The sequence below is a fragment of the Cetorhinus maximus genome, chromosome 24 (genome assembly GCF_964194155.1).
Source record: "Cetorhinus maximus chromosome 24, sCetMax3.hap1.1, whole genome shotgun sequence".
NCBI classification, from domain to species: domain Eukaryota; kingdom Metazoa; phylum Chordata; class Chondrichthyes; order Lamniformes; family Cetorhinidae; genus Cetorhinus; species Cetorhinus maximus.
The window spans coordinates 34,912,602-34,937,164 of NC_135902.1; the positions used below are offsets into that span (position 1 = coordinate 34,912,602).

Consider the following 24,563-nt stretch of genomic DNA (forward strand, 5'->3'; position numbering starts at 1 on the left):
AGAAGAGGAGGCAATAAGTAAGATTGCTTCCTAACCATGACTTCCTTCACAAACATATTCTAAGTTAAATTTTAAACAGGAAATGTCAAGCTTCTGTGCCCCAGACTTGGAATCAAGTAGCTGTTCACTTCATTTTGATGGAAGTTCTTTTCAATGAGATGAGGGTTGAAGTTTACTATCTACCATCCAATAATTTCAGTTTTGCCTACCAACCGAAAACAACTGAAAGAATTTCATTAACCACTCCTAGGTTCACCATTGTCTGGATTGGCAGTTGTCATCCAAGACTGACTTTAAGTAAAAGAAAAGGAGACAGCAACGGCACTGCTGCTCTCTGCTTTACAACTGCACACCCAACAGATTGAAGAAGAGGGATACCTGTTTAGATTTGGCATTATTTAGTTCTGCTGAATGCTCTACAGCCCTGAAGAAACCATCAGTGAGCACTGCTTGTCCAAAATGTGGACTGTAGCTCAGTTCTCTTTTATTATTACCTTGAAAAAATATGAAATACAAAGTCATAATCTGATCAGGACAATTAGAATAATCTAAAATGGGAAGTTAATTTCAAAGACAGCCATCCCGCCTACCAAATAATCCTGACTCTACAGGAGCTCAAAGCAGCATAATTCCAAGAAGAAATGGTTAAATATTGTTCCTGACATTTGCTAACAGCCTGGTTTAATTAAAGATCCAAAAGCTACAGTCTGATCTGTTCCAAAATGCAACTGAGTTATGATCAGCATTATAAGTGGGAAACATAGCCTATTCCATGGTTTCCCACCATGTATTCTACATATACCATGTGGCAGCTAATTAAAGGGTAGATGAAAATAATTTGAAATATGAACTATATTGATGTAAACAATTTAGATCAGTTACTTTTCTCTCATGATTCCATTAGTCTCCTGTTTGAAATATAAAGAGCATCATTTGATGGTTTGTGAGTTGTGATCAGATTTATTCCCTCTGCAATTTAGGTTTGGTTCTCCGGACAATGGGTGCCCTCCAGTATCTTGCTCAAATGGCTTTCATTGGGTATGAGTCTAGGCAGTGACTCCTGCATGGGTTTTCTGACTGTGGAAGATAAAGCAATCTTCAGCCAATGAAAAACACATATGCACTTCTAGTAGGAGTCACTGTATATCTACCAGGAGAAGAAATCATTGCCAGTATTCCCTTTATCAGCGCAGGAGCAGTGACGAGTTGCAGCATCTTTACTGCAGCTCTTAGATCAGCCAACTCAGTACAGAGCAGTGATCAAAGCTGTGACTTTCCTTATCCACTTGGATCAAAGGTAGGGACTTCACTTGTGAGCCACCGGGAATACTTTTAATTATTTCATGGGATGTGAGCGTCGCTAGCAAGGCCGGATTTTGTTGCCCTTGATTGGATCAGATGTTTGATCAGATAGTGATCAGATATTTCGATACAATCTTGATATGACAAGGCAGACAGAGCAGACTTGTATGAGCTACAGTGCCATACAAACAGGTAGGCTACCTAGCTGGTTGATGATAACTACATTTTATTTTAGACCTTGCTTCCCACTACAATTCAATGGAATTCAATGATTCCTGCACCCTGAACGTAGATGTAATTCTACATTAAATACCACCGCATTAAAAGCCTTTTTGCATTGCCCTTTCTTAGAATATGCAATCACAGCTGATAGCTGCAAGCATTGGAAGATCAGCTATCAGGAAATTAAATTTACAATGATTCCGGCACCAGGTTAATCCTATATATGGGCTTTAATCAAATGGCTCTAGGATAGGATCAGTTTATAATTATATTTGCACCACTGTCTTTGATCTTTTATACATTCAATAAAAAATGTTTGTATCTACATCATTATCAGAATCAAATAATCACTGGACTGATGTAGATTCATGAAGGCTACAGTAAAATTATTCCCGGATTGAAGCACACTGATCTCATGCCAAGTTGTAATTAGATTGGCTACTAAACTAATGGTGAGCTCCTCCAAAACCTGTATCCTAGCATTGTTCATCCATCTGTGCTTACTGACCTAGATTGGTCCTGCAATGCCTCGATTTTAAAATTCTCAACATTGTTTCCAAATTGGACTATGGCCTCACCTCTCCCCATCTTTATAATCCCCTCCAGCTGTGCAACCCACTGAGATCTCTGCCACCTCAAATTCTGACATCTTGCACGTCCCTGATTTTCATCATTCCTCCATTGCTGGCAGTGCCTTCAGCTACCAAGGCCCTAAACTGTGGCATTTCCTCTCTGAAACTCTCTGGGTGGAATCGTCCCAGATTTGCACTAAGTGCGGTGGCAGGCAGGTAAAACGATATTTTACCCACCGGCCGCAATGGGTGCTTTTCATGCCATATCGTCCTAAGCCCACCGCATTAATTATACATTCCCGGGAAACACACTGTTTCCATGGCGGGCGGGCTCTCATTTGCCCACCACGCCATTACCTCGCCACTTCATCACGCTGGGCGCCATATTTAAGGTCCAGCCGCACGCACACCTCTCAGCGCTTCCAACCCACGACTGCTGCAAAGAAGACAGGATGGCCCCGAAAGGCAAAAAGGCTGCAGCCCCCAGGTTCAATGACGCATCCCTTCAGCATCTTTTGGTTGCAGTGGGGGCTCGCCGTGTTGTCCTCTACCCCTGCTCTGGCCGCAGGATGGGCAGCAATCTCGTTAATCTGGCTTGGAGGTGGTGGCGCCGGTGGTCAGCGCCAACGCCCTGTAAAAGAGTAGAGCCAGCCAATGCCAAAAAAGGATGAAAGCAAAACACTGCGGATGCAGTAAATCTGAAACAAAAACAGAAAATGCTGGAAAAACTCAGTATTGTGGAGAGGAAAACAGAGTTAACGTTTCAACTCTTATGTCAAATGACTCTTCTTCATCTGTCTCATCCGTTCCATCAGGGTAATTCACTCTTCACATCACTCTCAACTGACACACTCACAAGCCCATCACACGTCCACAGGGACCTCACACCTCAAGGGGCAACACCACCAACTAACTCACACCCTCACATTTCCATCAGGCTCATATCCTCTAAAGCTCACATCCTCATCCTGTCCATGGCTCCGCTCACCACACAAACATTCCACACAGTGTCATGTGTCCTGCTCACACTCCCACCATGTGTTTTCATGCAGGTGAAGCCTGCTCACATCAGCAGGGAGAGGTCCCAGACTGAGGGTGGAGTGGCCCACATTAGGCCCCTCGCTCACTTTGAAGAGTGTGCCATTGCACTGACTGGTGAGGACATGGACCATGCCTGCTGTGACGGTGAAGTCAGCGGCGAACACCCTCATAAGGATCCTTCACCACATCATCCCTCTCTTAACACAACTGTGAGTGCTCTCTCTCCTATTTTTGACTCTGCTGCCATGCACTAATTAGATCTGCCTTGCTTCACAGGGAGCTCTGACAAGTGACCGACACCCTCAGCCAGCCATTCCATCAGCTCCATCCAGGTCCTCACCTCCAGCCAAGAGGACACCTCCTCCATTGAAGAGCTGGAAATAAGCAGCCTGGAAGACCCATCACAGCGCTTACCCACACCCTGCACCACAGAAACATACACCTCGGTGGAACCTAGATCTAGAGCAGGCTCAGGTTCACAATCTGATGATCACAGCATGGACATGTTCTCAGCAACAGGAGGCAGGTTCGTGCGAGCTTCCTTTCCTTCCTGAAAATCTCACCCCCATCCACATTCACCTCCCCGACCTCCTCCTTCCCTTCCCCAGGGTCCATGATTGCCTCTGGGTCCCCACCAACCAACCTCACCTTCCCACCCTACCACCTCACTCTGTCCTCGGTCATTCTCACCATTCCGTCATATCACGCCAACCCTCAGTTCGCTCTCCAGGAGACAGTCACGGGCCCATCAGACCCCTCCCTCGGACGTTCACTTGGAAATCTCCCCTCTGGAACTCTTCGCCTCGGAACCCCTTCCCCCCCCCAGAGGCCCTTCCCTCCCGCTTAGTCCTCCCAACCCCCCGGACTCCCCTCCCACTTAGTCCCTCCCCCTTCCTGACTCCCTCATACGCTCTTACTTCTTCTACCACTCTTAGTCCTTCTCCCCTCCCGACTCCTTCCTGCAGCCTTACCTCTTCCTCCAGCTTCACTTCTTCCACCTGACTTACTGCTTCCCCCTTCCTGACTCCCTCAGACACCCTCACTTCTTCCTCCACATTCCTTCCACCCACTGGACTCCTACCCCTCTCCACACTCCTTTCCCCCTGCGAACTCCTTCCCTTACACTTTCCACCCCCTGTACATCTACCTCCCCAGTTGCCATCTTCTCCCCCGTTACCCCCGCCTCCCCCCCCACAACCTCATCCCTCCGACACCTTCATTCCCCCCCTCACAACCTCACCCCCCAACACCTTCATTCCCCCCTCCCAACCTCACCCCCCCACTTCTTCCTCTCCCAGTCAATCTTAGACCTTCCTCTCCCACCCCCTCAACCATCATCCGTTGTGAGCATCAATGGTGACTTTCCAACTTCCGTGAGTTGCTTTGCAGCAGAGCCATGTCCATGAGAATCCACCCAGCATGTCACGGACATTTCCCCAGGATCCCGTTGCTGTCGGGCTCCAGCATCATCTGCTCCTTGGATGTCCGTGAGCAAGGCCCTGGCGGTAAGTCCTGACTTTTGCATGTCACAGTTACCAAGACGTGATCTGCACTGGCGTGTTTTCCCACTGACGTGGGTGGAAGATCTAGCGGGGGTGGGGTGGGGGGGGGGGGGGGGTGGGGGGGGGGGGGCGCGGGGGAATGAGTCCGGCAGGCTGGCCTTATAATGATATACTGATGTATTACAATGAGGTTCCTGACGTCTGATGGCAGGGAGTGTGGCCCTCCATCGGCGGGCGGAGCGGACATTCGCAGACTGGTTTCACAACGTTGTGAAACTGATTTTTGGCCTTCTCACCATGGCCTTGTCCACTCACGTCACCCAACACGCCCAATGCCAGTAGACATGGAAAATCCCAGCCTCTGCCTCTCTCTCCTCCTTTAAAACGATCCTTAAAACCTACCTCTTTGCCCAAACTTTTGATCACCTGTCTTAATATTTTCTTATGTCTCAGTGCCAAATATTGTTTCATCATCGCTCCTGTGAAGTGCCTCGAGATGTTTTACTTTATTAAAGGCATTGTATAAATGCAAGTTGTTGTTCTTGCTGTTATGATAACAATGCCTATGTGCTGATGTTAAAAGGCTCCTTATTTCAGTGCACTACCCTGTACATCTGTGGTGTCGCAAGCTAGCAATAAATTAACAAAAAAAAATTACTAATACAGACATGTCTAATTATTATTCACTGGTGAGGGCAACTTGATGATTAAAAGTTTGAATAAATCCAGTTTGTTTTACATTTTACTTTATACTATGTTCTTTTCTTAAGTGGTTAGTCCTTTAGTTCTGGTGTGCTTTCCCCTATTTTACCCCAGGTTCTCTCTTATTTTTAATTATTCATTTACGGGATGTATGTGTCACTGGCAAGGCCAGCTTTTATTGCCCATCCCTAACTGCCTTTTTTTTTGTAAAAATATACTTTATTCATAAAAATCTTCAATCACATTCAAAACCATTTCAAAAACAACATTACAAGGGTACAATCCAGGTTAAACTTTTACAAAATGTATCACCAGGTGCATCAGTACAAACAATATTACAGTCATTTACAGCCTTTCATTTTGATCTGTACAGCCCGAGGGGCTCTAAACAGTTCCCAGTCTCTCGGTGCGCTGTGGTAGAAAGGTCTTAGACAGCGACCCTTCCCCATTGCGCCTTTGCGGCAGCTGCCCCAAGCTTTAGTGCGTCCCTCAGCACGTAGTCCTGGACTTTGGATTGTGCCAGTCCGCAACAATCGGTCGGGGACAAATCTTTGTGCTGGAAGACCAACAAGTTTCGGGCAGACCAAAGCGCGTCTTTCACCGAGTTGATGATCCTCCAGCTGCAGTTGATGTTTGTCTCGGTGTGTGTCCCTGGGAACAGCCCGTAGAGCACAGAGTCCTGTGTCACAGAACTGCTCGGGATGAACCTCGACAGCAACCACTGCATCTCTCTCCAGACTTTCTTTGCAAAGGCACAATCCACAAGGAGGTGAACAACGGTCTCTTCCCCACCACAGCCACCTCGAGGGCATCGTGCAGAGGGGGTGAGACTCCTGGCGTGTAGGAAGGATCTGACGGGGAGGGCCTTTCTCACCACCAGCCAAGCTACGTCTTGGTGCTTGTTGGAAAGTTCTGGCGATGAGGCATTCTGCCAAATGACTTTGACAGTCTGCTCGGGGAACCATCCCACAGGGTCCACCCTCTCCTTATCCCTCAGGGCCTCTAGGACGTTACGTGCTGACCACTGCCTGATGGACTTGTGGTCAAAGGTGTTTTTCTGCATAAATTTTTCCACCAGGGACAGGTGGTAGGGCACGGTCCAACTACTTGGAGCGTTCCGCGGCAGCGTGGCCAGACCCATCCTTCGCAACACCGGGGACAGGTAGAACCTCAGCACGTAGTGACACTTGGTGTTTGCGTACTGAGGGTCTACGCACCGCTTGATGCAGCCACACACAAAGGTGGCCATCAGTATGAGGGCGATGTTGGGCACGTTTTTTCCCCCTTTATCTAGAGGCTTGTACATCGCGTCCCTGCAGACACGATCCATTTTCGACCTCCAGATAAAGCGGAAGATGGCTCGAGTGATCGCCATCGCGCAGGAGTGTGGAATGGGCCAGACCTGCGCCACGTACAGCAACAGCGAGAGTACCTCACACCTGATGACCAGGTTCTTACCCGCAATGGAGAGGGAGCGTCGCTCCCACATGCCCAGTTTCCTTTTCACCATAGCCACTCGCTCCTTCCAGTTTCTAACGCATGCCCCGGTCCCTCCGAACCATATCCCCAGCACCTTCAGGCCGTCAGCCCTGACAGTGAAGGGGACAAAGGATCGGTCAGCCCAGTTCCCAAAGAACATGGCCTCGCTCTTCCCACGATTTACCTTGGCTCCCGAGGCCAGTTCGAACTGGTCGCAGACGTGCATCAGTCTGCGCACCGACAGCGGATCCGAGCAGAAGACGGCGACGTCGTCCATGTACAGGGAGGCTTTTACCTGAGTGCCTCCACTGCCTGGGATCGTCACTCCTCTTATGCCCGGATCCTTCCTGATGGACTCGGCAAAGGGTTCTATGCAGCACACAAAAAGGACAGGCGAGAGAGGGCAGCCCTGCCTGACTCCAGATTTAATCGGAAAGCTATCTGTTTCCCACCCATTGATTGAGACTGCGCTACTGATGTTAGTGTAGAGCAGTTGGATCCAATTTCGAATTCCCTCCCCAAAGCCCATTTTGGAGAGCACATCCCCCATGTAGGTGTGCGATATTCTGTCAAAGGCCTTCTCCTGATCCAAGCTGATGAGGCAGGTATCCACACCCCTGTCCTGTACATAGGCAATCGTATCCCTGAGCAGCGCCAGGCTGTCAGAGATCTTCCTGCCTGGCACAGAGCAGGTCTGGTCAGGGTGAATCACCAATTCCAGAGCGGATTTGACCCGGTTGGCGATGACCTTGGACAGAATCTTATAGTCCATATTCAACAGTGAAATGGGTCGCCAATTTCTAATTTCCTCCCTTTCCCCCTTGTGCTTGTAGATGAGGGTGATGATGCCTTTCCTCATGGATTCTGACATGCTGCCGGCCAGGAGCATACTCTCGTACACTTCTAGCAGGTCTGGGCCGATCAAGTCCCACAGAGCCGAATACAACTCCGCCGGCAGGCCGTCGCTTCCGGGGGTTTTACTCTTCTCGAAGGACTCGAGGGCCTTAGTCAGTTCGTCAGGAGTTAGCGGTTTGTCTAGGCTCTCCCGCGTACTGTGGTCTAAGACCTCCGTGATAGAGGACAGGAAGGACTGGGAGGCCGTGCTGTCCGTGGGCTTCACGTCATACAGACCGGCATAAAAGGATTTGCTGATCCTCAGAATGTCGGACCGTGATGACTTTACTGAGCCGTCTTCTTCCTTCAGGCTGCTGATCACAGAGCGCTCTCTGTGTACCTTTTGGAAGAAGAAACGTGAGCACGTCTCATCCTGCTCCACGGAGCGGACTCTGGAACGGAAGATGATCTTGGAGGCCTCCGAGGCAAAGTGCGAGGCTTGCTGGCCCTTCACCTCTTGGAGCTCCTCCTTGACATCGACCCCCATCGACTGCAGCCGGAGCAGATTCTGCATCTTTTCCTGGAGTCGGGACATTTCCCTCTGTTCCTTTCTAGCTTTCTGGGTGCCTTTGAGGATGAAAAACCTCTTGATGCTTCCCTTGATCACTTCCCACCAGTGTGTCAGGGACTCAAAGAGGGGTTTCACGGTTCTCCAACCTTTGTAATCCCTCTTGAGCTCCTCAATGTTCTCTGGGGTCAGCAGTTGCACATTTAGCTTCCATGCCCCCCTGCCCACCCTCAGGTCTTCCTCCAAGTGGCAGTCCGCCAGTAGGAGGCAGTGGTCAGAGAAGAACACCGGCTTGACGTCGGTGGATCTGACTGTGAATGCACGGGACACAAACAGGAAGTCTATCCTGGAACGAATGGACCCGTCTGGCCGCGACCAGGTGTATCTACGCTGCGCTCCGTCTGCAGGGTTGCTGAAGACGTCGTGCAGCTTGGCATCCTTAACTGTTTCCATCAGGGATCTGGACGTAGCGTCCAATCTGCTTCCGGCCCTGCCGGATCGTCCAGCCGCATCGATGATGCAGTTGAAGTCCCCGCCCAGAATGACCGGCCTGGAGGTCGCCAGCAGCAGTGGGAGCTGCTGAAAAACCTCCAGCCGCTCAGCCCCTTGTGCCGGGCCGTACACGTTAATTAACCGGAGTGGAGCGTTCTTGTACATTACGTCTGCTACCAGGAGTCGCCCGCCCACCACCTCCTTGACCTCAGAGACGGTGAAGTTGCCTCCCCGCAGCAGAATACCCAGGCCGGAGGAACGAGAGTCGTTTCCGCCCGACCAAATCGATGGCCCGTGGGACCACCATCGTGACCATTGCCTGTAGGAGCTGAGGTGCGGTATCGCACACTCCTGCAGAAACAACAGGTCAGCTTTGACCTTGGCTAGGTAGTCCAAGGTCGCAACACATCGCGTAGTAGATTTAATGCTACGCACATTTATGGATACAATCTTTAAACCCATATTAAAGCATTTATTCTCCTACCAAACCCACTGTCTCTGAGAGTCCCAGACCTTTAGTCTGCTCCTTCATACCCGTAGTGAGCTCAAATTCCTTCACTTTGGATGGGCTGAGGTAGATCTCCTTGGCCGTGTTCTGCTCCAGTGGCATCTGGAGGTTCACGTAGTGAGCGGGTTTTGAGGTGACCTTTGCTGGAGAAGCTTCTCCAAAACTCACCCCCTCTGGGGGGTTGCTGTTCCCGGCTTCCTGGAGCTGGGGTGCGATGATTGCCTCACTGCTCCCAGATTCCAGGGGCTGTGGTGCACTGGCCTCCTCAGGTTGCAGGCCAAGTTGGGGTGCGCTGGGCTCCTTGTTGTCTCCAATTTTCTGGAGCTCGGGTGTCTCGTCCTCCAACGCCCTGGAGCTTTGCCGCCTCTTCTGTCGGTGCCGCTCTGGCACTTCATCATCCGAAGAGCTGCTGCCCTTGTCATCCGTGTCGGATGGGAGACGCCTCTTGCCGCTTCTCTGGGAAACGCCTTTGCTTCTTCTTCGCTCCCTCTTACTTTTCTTGTTCTTCACCGTCCGCCACTCCCCCTGCTGCTTTTCCACTGCTGCCTCCTCCTCCATTGATTCGCTGTCCTGAGGGCTGGAAGGTTCAGGGGGTAGTGCTGTTGATTGGCTCTCTGTTGCCTCAATCTCTTTCTCCACCTTGTCTCTCTCTGTGTCCTCCTTTGTCCCGTTGAGCTCCCTGGGGGCCTTGGTGGTTGGAGTGACACGGAACCTTTCTTCTGCTTCCCCCTGGTCGGCTTTGGCTGCCTGTGCGTAAGTACGGCAGCGTTTGGGGCAGGTCCTGTAGAGGTGACTTGCCTCGCCACACAGGTTGCAGCACTTGGCCTGTTTGCAGTCTTTTGTCTGGTGCCCTTCCTGTTTGCAGATCTTGCAGAGGGAGGCGCTGCAGTTGGCCGCCACATGGCCAGCCTTGCCGCATGAGCGACAATGCTTGGGTTGCCCAGCGTAGACCAGGTAGCCACGGTTTCCCCCGATTGCGAAACTGGAAGGAGGGTGGAAAATGGCTCCCTTACCATCGGTCTTTAGCGTGACCTTAAACAGGCGTTTGCCTGTCCAGATCCCCAAGTCGTCTCGAATCTCGGTGCCGCTCCCCACCTTATCGAAGTACCTGGTGAGGAAGGTGACCACGTCGGCGACAGGGACGAAGGGGTTGTACACATGCACCATCACCTCACGTTCCCGTTGCAACGGCAGAGAAAAGTGCGGCTCCGCCGTCAGGATCTTCATCTCCGGCAGGTCTCTCTTCTCCTCGAACACCCTCAGGAGCCGGACGCAGTCTGCCACTTGCTTGAACGTCACGTCGAAATAACCACCTTTGCGGGAGTCGTGCAGGGTGAAGATCTCCGTAGCTTGGAAGCCGCACGCCTTCAACAGGATCCTCCTGGTGAAGAAGCCCCGATCCATAGGTGATCCTCCTTCGTCGCTGTGGTTCACCGTGACTCGGACGGTGATAGGTAACCCACGGTATGAATTCGGATTGCGATTGGTTATCGCCCTTCCATCCCGACCTTGCCATGGCAGGACCATGGTGTCGCCCCTGCAACACTTGATCTTAGCCAAAACTGCCTTTGAGAAGGTGGTGATGCCAATTGATTGACTTGCTGGGCTGTTTCAGAGGGGAGTTAACTGCATTGCTATGGGTCTGGACTCACATGTTGGCCAGACTGAGTAAGGACAGCAAGTTTCCTTCCCTAAAGAACATTAGTGAACCAGGTGGGTTTTTATGACAATCTGGTAAGTTACTAATAGCAGTTTTTTATTCCAGATTTATTTAGTTAAATGAATTTAAGTCCCCCAACTGCCATGGTGAGATTTGAATGTCTCCAGGTTATTAGTCCAGGCCTCTGGGTCACAAGTCCAGTAACTTAACTACTATGCAACTGTACCTGACAATTGGGTTATTGGGATTGGTCCTTTGGAGAGTGTGCACAGTCAGTGCCCCTATCCTCATTTTGCTTTATTCCAAACTCTTCCGTTACAACTAGCTGATATGTTAATAGATTTCTTCTCAGGTCTTGTAACCCCTACCCCCCTTTTCATAAACATTGTCACACCCACCCTGAAAAACCCATCCTCAATCATTTTGCCCTTGGAAATTGCTGCCCCATCTCCTTTGCCTCTCCAAAGTCTTTGAATACGTTTATCACCTCCACAATCTCATCTCTCCCACAACTGTCCTTGAATCGCTCCAATCGGGTTTTTGCCCCTCCACAAACTTAACCAAAGTGAAGGCCAATGAATAAAATTTTCTACAACTATGACTTTCTTTATTATCCCTCTTATATGGTCAACATGCTTTTTAATACCTTTCCTCCATTGCCTCACTCAGTGAAATGGCCCTCAATTGGTTCTATCCTTAACTATCCAGTGGAACTGGAGTAATTAATTTTCTAGTCAATCCAACACCATTGCATTAGGAGACTCTCAGAACCCACCTTAGCCTCTTCTCTTCCAAATGGTGCCCTTTAGTTCATCATCCACAAAACAGAGTCAGTTTCCACAGGTACGTGGATGACACCAGCTCTATCTCGACACCAGTTCTCTTGATCCCTCCATTGCTTCTGTTTTGTCAGATTGCTTGTCCAACATCCAGCCACAATTTCCTCCACTTTAAAATTGGGAAGACTGAAGTCATCTTCAGCTCCCACCAAAATCTCTGTGCCCTCACCACTGATTCCAGCCCTGTCTTTGGACACTTTCTGAGGTTAAACTAGACTGTTTATGACCTCATCAATCCTAAAATGAGTTCTGACTCCATATTCTCTCTGTCACAAAAATTGGCTTCCACTTCTGTAATAAACCAGGCAGTAAGGGCAAAATAGGACATACAGCCTAACCCACATCGGGCATTCCTCTGAATCAACATTACTGCTGGTGCCCAACCCTCTCCGTTTCAGTATCAAATTGGGGGCCCATTTTTCAGTCATTATGTCTCTATCCTCTGGAAATCTCTTCCAAAACACCTTTGCCTTTCTCCTCCCACCCATCCCAATGTTTTCAATAATGTGCTAAAAAATCCCTCTTTTTGACTGTATCTTCAGTCTCCTCTGTCTTCCCCAAAGTTCCTTATTTCTTGTTATATCCACCACGCCTTCTTGTTAAAATAATTTAGTATACCATTTCATCTTCCTGGTTACAAGATCTTCATTATCTCAGTCTCTCCCCTTTGATCTCCTCTGGTGCTGAAGGATGAAAAGAAAATCTGCCAAAAGCAGTGGTGCTGCCACCCAGGGTTCGTGACCTTTACAACCTGCTGTGCGATCTACACTTCATCCTTCTTTCTTTTGCTGCCCACATGCATATTAGAGGCTCTGCCAATTATTTCTACACAGAACCATGAGAAATGTGAACCATGTCAAATGTGTTCAGGAAAGTTTTCTAAATCAATATATAGAGGTACCAACGAGAGAGGATGCAATACTTGATCTCCTATTAGGAAACCAGACAGACAGAAGTATGTGTAGGCGAACATTTTGGGTCCAGTGACCACAATGTCATTAATTTTAAGCTAATTATGGATAAGGATAGGTCTGGTCCTCGAGTTGAGATTCTAAATTGGAGAAAGGCCAATTTTGTGGAAATGAGAAAGGATCTAGGAAGAGTGGATTGGCATAAGTCATTTTCTGGTAAGGATGTGTTCAGTAAGTGGAAGGCATTCAAAGGCGAAATTTTGAGAGTGCAGAGTTTGCATGTTCCTGTCAAGATTAAAGGCAAAGTTAACAGGCATAGGGAACCTTGGTTTTCAAGGGATATTGGCGATCTGGTTAAGAAGAAGAGAGAGGTGTATAGCAGGTATAGGCAACAAGAAGCAAGTGAGGTACTTGTAGAGTATAGAAAATGTAAGAAAATACTAAAAAAGGAAATCAGGAAGGCAAAAAGAAGACATGAGGTTGCTTTGGCAGATAATGTGAAGGTAAACCCGAAGGGTTTCTACAAGTATATTAAGAGTAAAAGGATAGTAAGGGACACAATTGGTCCCCTTGAAGATCAGAGTGGTCGTCTATGTGTGGAGCCTCACGAGATGGGGGAGATCTTAAACAGTTTTTTTGCACCAGTATTTACTCAGGAAACTGGCATAGTGTATAAGGAAGGAAGGGAAACAAACAGTAGTTTCATGGAACATATAGAGATTAAAGAGGAGGAGGTGCTTGCTGCCTTACAGCGAATAAAGGTAGATAAATCCCCCGGGCCTGACATGATATTCCCTCGGACCTTGAGGAAGACTAGTGTAGAAATTGCAGGGGCCCTGGCAGAAATATTTAAAATGTCCTTAGCCATGGGTGAGGTGCCGGAGGATTGGAAGGTAGCTCATGTTGTTCCGTTGTTTAAAAAAGGCTCCAAAAGTAAACCAGGTAATTACAGGCCAGTGAGCCTGACGTCAGTAGTAGGTAAATTATTGGAAGATGTTCTGAGAGATCGGATATATAATTATTTGGACAGCCAAGGGCTGATTAAGGATAGTCAGCATGGCTTTGTGCATGGTAGGTCGTGTTTAACGAACCTTGTAGAGTTTTTCGAGGAGGTTACCAAGAAAGTAGATGAAGGAAAGGCTGTGGATGTTGTCTACATGGACTTTAGTAAGGCCTTTGACAAGGTCCCACATGGGAGGTTAGTTCAGAAGGTTCAGACACTTGGTATCCATGGAGAGGTTGTAAGCTGGATTCGAAATTGGCTGTGTGGGAGAAGACAGAGAGTGGTAGTGGATGATTGCTTCTCAGACTGGAGGTCTGTGACTAGTGGTGTGCCTCAGGGATCTGTACTGGGACCATTGTTGTTTGTTGTCTATATCAATGATTTGGATGATAATGTGGTGAATTGGATCAGCAAGTTTGCTGATGACACTAAGATTGGAGGCGTTGTGGACAGCGAGGAAGGCTTTCAAAGCTTGCAGAGAGATCTGGACCAACTGGAAAAATGGGCCAGAAAATGGCAGATGGAATTTAATGCGGAAAAGTGTGAGGTGTTACATTTTGGAAGGTCAAACCAAGGTAGGACATACACAGTAAATGGTAGGGCACTGAGGAGTGCAGAGGAACAAAGGGATCTGGGAGTTCAGATACATAATTCCCTGAAAGTGGCGTCACAGGTAGACAAGGTTGTAAAGAAAGCTTTTGGCATACTGGCCTTCATAAATCAAAGTATTGAGTATAGGAGTTGGGATGTTATGGTGAGTTGTATAAGACATTGGTGAGGCCAACTTTGGAGTATTTTGTGCAGTTCTGGTCGCCTAACTACAGGAAGGATATCAATAAGATTGAGAGAGTGCAGAGAAGATTTACTAGGATGTTGCCGGGTCTTAAGGAGTTGAGTTACAGGGAAAGATTATACAGGTTAGGACTTTATTCCTTGGAGCGTAGAAGAATGAGGGGAGATTTGATAGAAGTTTACAAAATTGTGAGTGGTATAGACAGAGTAAATGCGAGTAGGCTCTTTCCACTTAGATTAGGAGAAATAAACACGAGAGGACATGGCTTTAGGGTGAAAGCGGAAAGGTTTAGGGGGAACATTAGGGGGAACTTCTTCACTCAGAGAGTGGTGAGAGTGTGGAACGAGCTACCATCTGACGTGGTAAATGCGGGCTCACTCTTAAGTTTTAAGAATAAATTAGATAGATACATGGATGGGAGAGGTCTGGAGGGTTATGGACTAGGTGCAGGTCAATGGGACTAGCGGAATAATATTTCGGCACAGACTAGAAGGGCCGAATGGCTGTGCTGTAGTGTTTTATGGTTCTAAATGGTATTGCTGCTGAAAGACATGAATATTGCACAGGATTCTAGATCCATAATATCCACTGCAGTACAGACACCAGGGCAACAAATTAAAGAAAAATCAATATTTTAGATGTGTGTCATATCCCTTAACGATCATATGTTATTCAAGGCCTATAGAATAATTAAAGAGCTGGATAGGGTGCCTTTTTAACATTTTTTCTTCATTCTTTTCTGGGATGTGGGAATTGCTGGCAAAGCCTGCATTTGTTGTCCATCCCTAATTGCTCTTGAACTGAGCACTTTAGAGCACAGTTAAGAGTCAATCACATTGCTGTGGGTCTGGAATCACATGTAGGCTAGACCAGGGAAGGACAGCAGATTTCCTTCCCTAAGGGGCATTAGTGAACAGGATGGGTACTTACGACAATTGATGATAGTTTTATGGTCACCATTACTGAGACTAGCTTTCAATTCCAGATATATTAATTAAATTAAAATCCCACCATGTCCCCAGAGCTCTGAAGAAAAGTTATACAGACTCGAAATGTTAACTCTGTTTTTCTCTCCACAGATGCTGTTAGACCTGCTGAATTTTTCCAGCACTTTCTGTTTCCAGAGCATTAGCCTGGGACTCTGGATTACTAGTCCATTATGCCACTGGGAAGGACCATGGGACATGAGCTTAAACTATACAAGAGTCGGAAAGGTCTCAATGTTAGGCAATTCTTTACCAAGAGAGGAGTGAGCCTGTGGAATATATTGTTGTTATTGTGGTTGGTGCTGACTCTATGTGATTTCAAGAAGGAGCTGGAACAGTTTACGACTGGGGATAGAGATCGCATCATAAAGCAGCTAAGTATCTTTATAGGTAGCACTTGGTCCATGTCTATGTCATGTATTGGTTTTGATCAGTTGAGGGGGTCAGAGTAGTTTCTTACAGTATTTTTTCCTTTTTGGCGCAGGGATTTTTTCTTTACCTCTTGCAGGAGATTACATGGGTGGGTGGTGGAGGGAAGGTGAGAGGGGGCGCATTGGGAAGCATTTAGTCATGATGCTGCCACGAGTTGCAGGGCAGGCTTGATGGACCAGCTCGCCTATTCCTGCCTGTTAATTTCATGTGTTCTGAAGTAGGCTTGACTGATCAATGATCAGCCCACACTTTAACATTAACCTGTCTTTACTCTTTTCAGATTCTGGCGGACCAGCACGGTATATTTTGCATTTTCGGTTTATACTTTGTGTCCTTCGATTTTGGTTACTGAATTTTGTTTAATTACTTTTAAATATTATTGCAGGCACGAAAATTGAAACAAATTGCAACAATTTTTGACTAAGAGTCAGATCAGAAGGATTAATAAAATAAGAAGTGGGTGGAATATCGGAAGGTAAATTAACAACGAGGAATCCATTGGTCAATGTGGCGGTGATTTTCATTTTCTTCCCTGCTCCAATAGATTACAATCAGTAGAATTAGTGCCCTGCAGGACAACATTCAATATGACTATTCTCTAATGGCTTGGCATATCCAGGTCTATGCTCAAGTTATTTGCCGGTTTCAGATAAGAATTAAAACCACTTGTCCAGTCTCTTTCTCAGAGAAATCTGAGATCCAAATTTATTGTTTTTTCATTGAAAAGCGGTAGGTTTGCTGCATTTAGCAGAAACATTGAGCAAATTGGAGTTACATGAAGTAATTCTTTGTTAACTTGAACTGGGCTGTAACATTAAAATTCATTCACTATTTTGCAATAGGAGGAAAGGGTCAATTAGTCACCCTCTTTCTGGTACTTTTCAGTTTATCAATTATCACCCTTTCTGAATAACTTCCTGTAATTTAATGTTTAATTAAAGTCCAATAATATCAACAACCTCAATGAGCAGTAACTCTTGAGGTTTAATCATCTGTACCACTGGTTATAGTTCACAGGCCTTGGCTGTTGAGAGCAGTGAATAGTTCATGTTGATGGACTAATTATATTTAAACTGCTACACAGATTAACCCTTTGAAGGAAGAAGGAATTCAGTTACATCCAAATCAGAAGAGGTACATGCATGGCCAATGCCACTGATGTGTGACTTTCAAGGAAGAATGGGCAGAATTGCAGAGTACAATCCCATACGTTTAAATAAGTTGACTTAGTCAGCCGTGCATCTCTCAGCCACTTAAGGGAGTTGGTTGGAAGGAGTTACTGAACTGAGCTGCATTAAGGAATTGAAATGACTGGCACAGATCCATATCAGATTCAGCTCAGAATGAACCAAGTAGAATAAACAAGACTAAAGTACAACAGCTTCAATTATAATCAGGAACCACAACTCTGTAAGGCTTCAAGAAGCAGGGCTCTGGTTAAGAAACAGCTGTCACATAGCACAGCACAGGATCCAACACAGACATTCTTACTGCACAGCGGAGGCTGAAATTTCAAAAATCACTTAAAAAAAACAAAAAAAGGGCTTTTTTCCCCAACAAACAAACTACTGGCCTTTCAATTATTATCTCACAGAAGTGTCACAATTTTCAGGTGCTTACCGTAGAGGTTAATGGTCAGAATATTAATGAAGTGCAGAAACTTCAAAAATATTTATTAAATATTAACACTGTTATTGTGAAACAAGTCAATATTCCTACTTGTGAACAATTATTGTGTATGAATGGTTAAACATTCCACACATCTACGGAGCTGTTTAGTGCCATCTTGTGGCAACAATCAAGTACTGCAAGTACACAGCACTGCCTTTCAGGATTTTCTGGCTTTGTTTGAGCAATGAAAATGCATATTGAACATTTGAACATGAGCTTTGCATAATGTTCCAACTATTTAAAATAATGAATAGAAAAATGTGTGCAAGTTGCACTTGAATTTTCACCGTGCACTCCATCATGGGCTGCTGCGGATGACGATTGGGGAAAGGTGGGGGGGAAGAGGAAGGTCCAACTGTGAGTGGGAAAGGAAGGTGTACTGAGAGGGTGGGGGGAGGGTGGAAGAGGAAGGATTGGGTGTGACTGGAAGAGGAAAGTATACAGGAGTTGGGGGGAAGATGTCAGGGGATGAGGTTGGGGGGGATGAAGGTTTCAGGGGGGTGAGGTTGGGGGGGAGTAAATGTATCGGGGGAGGTGAGCTTGGGAGATGGGGGGGAGTATGGGGGGGAGGAGGGTGTAATGGAGAAGAATGTAGCAGGCGGGGAGGTAGGTGTAAGGGGAGAGGAAAGCGTAAGGGAGGGAGCTCGGAGAGGGGAAGGTGTCTGGAGGGAGGAGGGATTTCAGAGGGGAGAAGGTGTCCGGAGGGAGGAGGGATTTCGGAGGGGAGAAGGTGTCCAGCGGGAGGAGGGAATTTGGAGAGGGGAAAATTTTGGGGGTGGGGGTGGGAGTCTGGAGGAGGAGGGGGGAAGGTGTCCGAGGGGGAGGAGGGAGTAAGTGGGGGGATGTCCAGGTGAATGTGCAAAGGAGGGTCAATGACTGCTTCCTGGGGAGCGAACTGAGAGTGGATATGGTAGGAGGGAATAGTGAGGGTGAGAGGGGGCAGAGGGAGCCGGTAGGGTGGAAGGGTGAGGGTGCGTCAGTAACGGTAGAAGGGATGGCGAGGGTGGTTGGTGGGGACTCAGAGGCAGACACAGACCCTGAGGGTGGGACAGAGGAGGTCAGTGTGGATGGGGTTGGGATTCTCAGGAAGGTAAGGAACGTGCAGGTTCGTTGGACAGGCTGGAACGACGAGGGTTCGGGTTGGTAGGTGACGGCGGGGAGGTGGAAGGTGATGCGGGGGGAGATCGACAGTGACAGGGGAAAGGACAGGTTTAGTGCTTCTGGTTAGTATGTCCATAAAGCCGGTTATCATCCAGGTACAAGGTGAGGTTCTCTTTCAGATCTTTCTCTAATTATGCCCAATTCCTCTGATGGCTGGCCAGAGTTTGGGTTGTCCTTGGGTTGCCTTCCAATTCTGGAGTAATAAGAGGATCTTGTCATATAAAGAGAAAATATATGTAGTCCAACTAGATGTAGTGCTATATGAATAGTCTTGCACGAAGTGCACTCAAGCCTGCAGCCCTTCAATTTGAGGTTGTGGTGTTGGTTATTGTACAAGGGGAACAACAAGAGTGGGACATGCCAGTGATCTGGTAGGGGTGAGGGCATTGACAGAGGAAGGACAGGTTTATGGAAGTAGTGGATGGAGGGCCAGAGGGGATGAATGTGTAAGTTAGAATGTTAGTGTGAATACTCTAGTATATTTATCAGGAGCAGAGGAGGAAGATGAAAGGGCTGGAGGTTACCAGGGAGATAAGGAATGATCACAGTCAAGTCAGTGATTGAAATTTTGGAAATGGCAGGACTTCAAATAATGGGGAGTTCAAGGTAAAACTATCCTGAGGTTGCAATGACACTGATGCATCATTCAGGTTTGGTTTTAATCCACATTGGATTGTGTTATCAACTTGTGTAGGTCAATTGTACATACCTATCACAGTTTTCTATTAATCAAGTAGCACCACCATTGGTTGCCTAGAGGATCTTCAGTAATTAATTTTTTATAGCCTACACAATCATTTGATCAATCCATTACTGGAAGCTACATATTTATTACTGGCTGTATACATTTAATAATTCTGGAGATTTCTATTTTTTAATTTTCTCTGAAGACTCAGACTCCTGACTACCACAGTCATCTTTGCTGGTTTCTTTTCCCTCACTCACATGCCATTTTATTTTGTGTAAGTCTTGACAGTGACCACTGCAGCCTTAAGCCTGGAGGCTTAAGTGTAAACCTAATTGACAATTTCTTCAATTGACAGCCCAATATGCAGTTTCCAGTATGGGTCAATAGACAGAACTCAGGAGCCATGTCCTCACCAACATGCTAAATCAGAAACCAATATTGTTACCGCACTGCTGCCCAGACCGACTCAGAGCTGGAAGGAGATTGATCCTGGGATTTCCTCATCTATAAGGCTTGGTACAAAGCTACATGATGCACTAACTCATGGAGACATCAGAGGAGACCCTCATCTCTCCATGAGAAATTTATTAATTGTATGTTGGTAAAAATTTGAAACCATTAGAGCTCTTTGTTATGCATAAGATTTAGCACAACCTTACCTGACTCTCTTGTACGACCTCTGACCTCTTGGCTCCATGGCCCAGAGCCAATAGCATTGAATGCTTGAACTTGCACTCTGTATTCAGTCCACTCCTCTAGATCCTCGATGGTGAATTCCCGTTCAATTCGATCACTGATAATGTGCATGAGAGTGGATCCATTTCCATCTGACTTCCCATATTTTATTTTGTATCCAACAGATTCCTGATTCCCATTATACTCTGACTCAGGCAATGGCTGGAAAAAAATAATAAAAGATCTGATTGTATCTTGTTACAAGTGTGAGGTTTACATGATCATGTTTGAGGGTTATATCTTTCGGTTTATAAGATTATCATGGTTTGAAATTTGTCTTTAAATTTAGGTTAAATGACATGAGTCATGTGACCTATGCCAGAGTCTATCCGACAGTAAACCTGGATAGTTTAGTTGTTAGATCAAAAGGAGAGCCACATTGTGTTATTAAAAGGGAGATGCCAAACATTAACGCCAGGCGATAAATACAGCTGTTTCTAAGTCCACAATGAGAAGACCCTAAGTCTCCAAAAACCCAGAAAGGTGTTATTGGTATCAAGTTGTAAACAGTTGTGCTGCCTTTGTTTCTAAGGTAGAAAATCAGTGGTAATTAAAGAAAGTTGACTGCCATATCTACTTGGATAAGGGGCTAGTGTGTGTCCCAATGCCATGGAAAGGACGGTAGAGGAAGCCATTTTGAGATCAATTTACAGGCTTCCCTATAAACCCAGAAACCCCTGACAGATGGGAGTTGTAGTTTTTGGTCTTGGGTAATCTGCAGCCGACTGAGAGAGGGAGACCAAGAAAATAGATGTTGGCCAGGCCTAAACCTTAACCAGAGAAAATGCTGACTATTGTTAGGGAACTCACACCCAGTTTGAAAGCCTAGCTCGTGAGGAATTAAAACATGGCTGAAGTGTTCACCTAGCTGAAGCTAGAGAGACGGAATCCCCAGGGAAAACTCTCACTGTGGAAAATAGATTGGGAAAGCAAAAGAACAGAAATAAACCCTTGGGAGCTGTGAACCACTTTGGATTGGTGCCAGATTAGATGTCTACTTAAGAGACTGGGTAATGTAACAAAAATGGTGTTTTTGGTTGTCATTAAAAGTAAAAAGTGGCAGACTTTGTTTGATAGTTTAGAGTATAAGTTGTCTATAAAAAGTTAAGTGTTTAATTAATAGTGTTTTGTCTTTAGTCATTGATGCATTGACCAGTAAAAGTTATTTTAAAGCATGAAATCTTGACATGTCATCCCTTCAGCTAATAACTAGAAGCTGGAATTTCTCTTTATTGTTATTGTTACTGTTATTGGTCTCTATGGAGATCATAACAATATTCTTTATCTTTCATTTTTGGGAGGTTTAATGCCTAAATTAAGTAAACAAGCTGAACCTATACGTTTTTCCAGAACCACTAACTGATGATGGTGACCTTTGTCCTGGTGCACTCAGTACTAATTCAAGTTCATTTCCGCTTTCATTCTTCTTTTTCCCACCATAATAAAAATAAATCTGCCAACTTTTCTACAATACATCAAGAATTTTGTATGCTTCATGGCATAAGGTATAATTTATCACATTAGTTGTATTGGCACTGCAGGTGTTTGCTTTCAACTCCATGTACTTGGGCTTGTACACAACCACATTCAGCTGTCAATAAATGCTATAAGCTCATGACATCTTCTAGCACAGACTGTTACACATCCTTTTATTCATTTGCCTTTTTTTGTTGAGTAATTAACACTTTGTGGACAGTTCTAAACACTGATGTGAGACGCCACAACATTTTTACCGGCTTAAAAAAATATTCTTATAAAGAAGGTTCTAGTAAACTCAATCTCTGATGAAAGCTTCAATATGACAACTTAAAAATTCTTCCAAACCAACACTAAAAGGAATGGCACGACTGAGTTTTCATTCCTCCACCAGAAAAGCGACTTTGTTCGTGCTTTAAAGATGGGTGGGTCGGTGATGGTTACTTTAATTCTGCCAATGTGTCCTTTTTCCTCTTCTGTGTGGTATTTCACAAACAGGAGGAAGAAGCTCTCAATATTCAGAGCCACATTTTGCATACAGTGCTTGCTATATTGTTGCATTATCTGTCCTCAGTCCTGATTGTAGAAAAGGGGACTGACAGTGCATCAGAAAGATATTCACCTCCAATGGGAGAATGACTTGCAGAGATATTCTCTCCCTCTCTATATTGGGTGAATGCAATGACAAAATGATCAAAAAATTCAAATCATTACCTTCTGCAACATTAGAATTCACAAATTTTACAACTACAGAAACAATGGTGCAAGGTAGAGAAAAATCTATATTGGTGCTTAATCCTGAAATGATTGCCCACATCTGTTACATACCACCCAACGGAGCCAGAGGCTTGTCTCACTTGCTGTACGCAGAGTCACATTGGCAGGAGCCACATCAGGTGGGGCCTGGAGTGTTTGAATTTTGCGTGATAACTGACTTGGCAGACTTGTTCCAACAATGTTGACTTGTCTCATGCGAAATCTGCAGAAACACAAGGCTTGTGCTGAATGAAAGGTCACTCTGAATATTCAGAGACTTTGACAGTAAAGCTAAATAAACTCCGTGTGAAATAGATTCAATGTGAAACTCAGTTTCTATAGTGGATTGCTAACTCCCCATGCCAGTTCCGTACCGAGGTGGCAAGTTGATAATTTACCTCAGTGTGCTTTCTTTCCCCTCGGCATTCTGCAGTCCTCTGTGACTTTGCCAACTTCTGGCCTCAGTTATTTCCCGCAATTTCTTGCTCCTTTCTTCAATCGTCCCTTCATTCCCTTTAATCCTTGGCCTTATATTTTAAATGTTCCTCTTTTTCAATTCTTCTTATTGCTTTGTTTTAAGCTATTTTCACACCTTTTGTTCTTAAGCTATCTTTTCATTATCTGATACAGACCTGTGAGCGCCATCCAACATTTTTTTTTAACTTCTTTCTAACTTTTAGCAGGAAAAGTGTTAATTTGGATATTTGGAGGGCAGTAAACCCATTAATATGTGGAAGAGTCAACACTCCAGGAATCTCACCTTCTACCTGTGATTCATTCTCCCCAACACTTGAACTTTACTCATTCCAGTAATGGAATGTGCTTATGGGCAGGATTTTCCCCTGGTTGGGCGGGTGCAACGGGCAGGCCCAGGAATGGCTGCAAGACCAGCTGCCACCCGCAATTGGGTTCCGACCACAATTTCACGCCAATTAATGGCCAGCCAACGTGAAACGCACGCTAAGAGCCTCAGCGCTGCCTGGGTGGGGGCGGGAGGAGCGTGAGCACTGAAGTGTGCGCGTGTGTGAGGGAGCGCGCACTGAAAGCTTCCAGAAGGCACAGAGCTGCCTCAGGGAGCTGAAGAATTTTAAAGACAAAAATAAACTTTTTACAAATTATATAAACATGTCCCCACATAGGACTCAGTCACATGAAGGGGGACATGTAAAAACGGATGTTAAAAATTTTTTGTTATCTTTTTAGTAGCTGTTGGAAACCTCAACCCAACCATGGTTGAGGCTTCATGAAAAATGCAAAGGCCGCCTGGTCTATTTGCCCACCTGCCAACCGAACGGTTGAGTGGGCAGCGAAAAATACAACTTAACTGCTTGCTTAAGGGCCTTACTAGGCCTCTTAATTGTCGGCAGGCGTGCTGCCGCCTCTCGTGCGTGCCCAACAACCGAAAGATCACGAGTGCGCGCAATGACATTAGGACGCTCGCCCGAAGTCATCGCACACTATTTCACTCCCGTTTGGGTCTGGGCCGTGCCCACCTGCGGAATGAAAAATTCTGACCTATGGGCAGAATTTTGCCGTCGGCGAGCAGGGGGCGGGGCTCACTCGCCGACGCGTAAAATGACGCGGGGAACCCCCGACATCATCCCGGCCCATTTAAATTTTCAGGAAGGCGGGGGCACAGCAAAATCAGCTGCGGGCCCGCCGACCTGTCAATAGCCAATTGAGGCCATCGACAGAACAATTAAAGTACTTAGTGTACCTGCCCGTCCAACCTTAAGGTTGGTGGGCAGGCCAGGAGCCCCGACGGCAAATAGATAAAACATGAAAACTCATCCACGGGCGGGATGGGGTTTCATGCAGGGTTTTAAAATTTTTAATAAAGTTATTATGTTAATTATGAACATGTCCCATCTCATGTGAAATTGTCACATGAGGGGGACATGTTAGGGAATTTATTTTTTTCTATTTTTAATATTTTTAAATATCTCCCTGAGGCAGCACTTAGCCTCAGGGAGATGTGCGCTCTATCGTGTGCATGCGTGAAAGAGCGCACTCTCGCTTTTGGGGAATCCCCCCCCGCCCACACAGGAAGCGCATAGCGCCTCCCACCGGATGTCACGCTGGGCGGGCCTTAATTCTGCCCAATGTTTCAGTTTCCACAGCTGACAAATCACCCACACCCCAAATGTTAATCTGTTCTTTTGATGAGATGCTGTTAGACCTGTTAAATATTTCCAGATTTTAGCTCAGCTTTGAATTTTGTTCCTCTACA

General features: G+C 46.2%; 1 protein-coding gene across 1 annotated transcript in view; it reads right to left on the bottom strand.

Annotated features, from left to right (window-relative positions):
* sdk2b (sidekick cell adhesion molecule 2b) overlaps positions 1–24,563 on the bottom strand; it is a 981,988-nt gene that overhangs the window by 231,914 nt on the left and 725,511 nt on the right. The window contains exons 24-25 of the mRNA XM_078571006.1: positions 22,406–22,556; positions 20,026–20,263 (exon numbers count right to left, since the gene is read on the bottom strand). Coding sequence (XP_078427132.1) covers positions 20,026–20,263; positions 22,406–22,556 — 389 coding nt within the window. The remainder of the gene's footprint in view (positions 1–20,025; positions 20,264–22,405; positions 22,557–24,563) is intronic.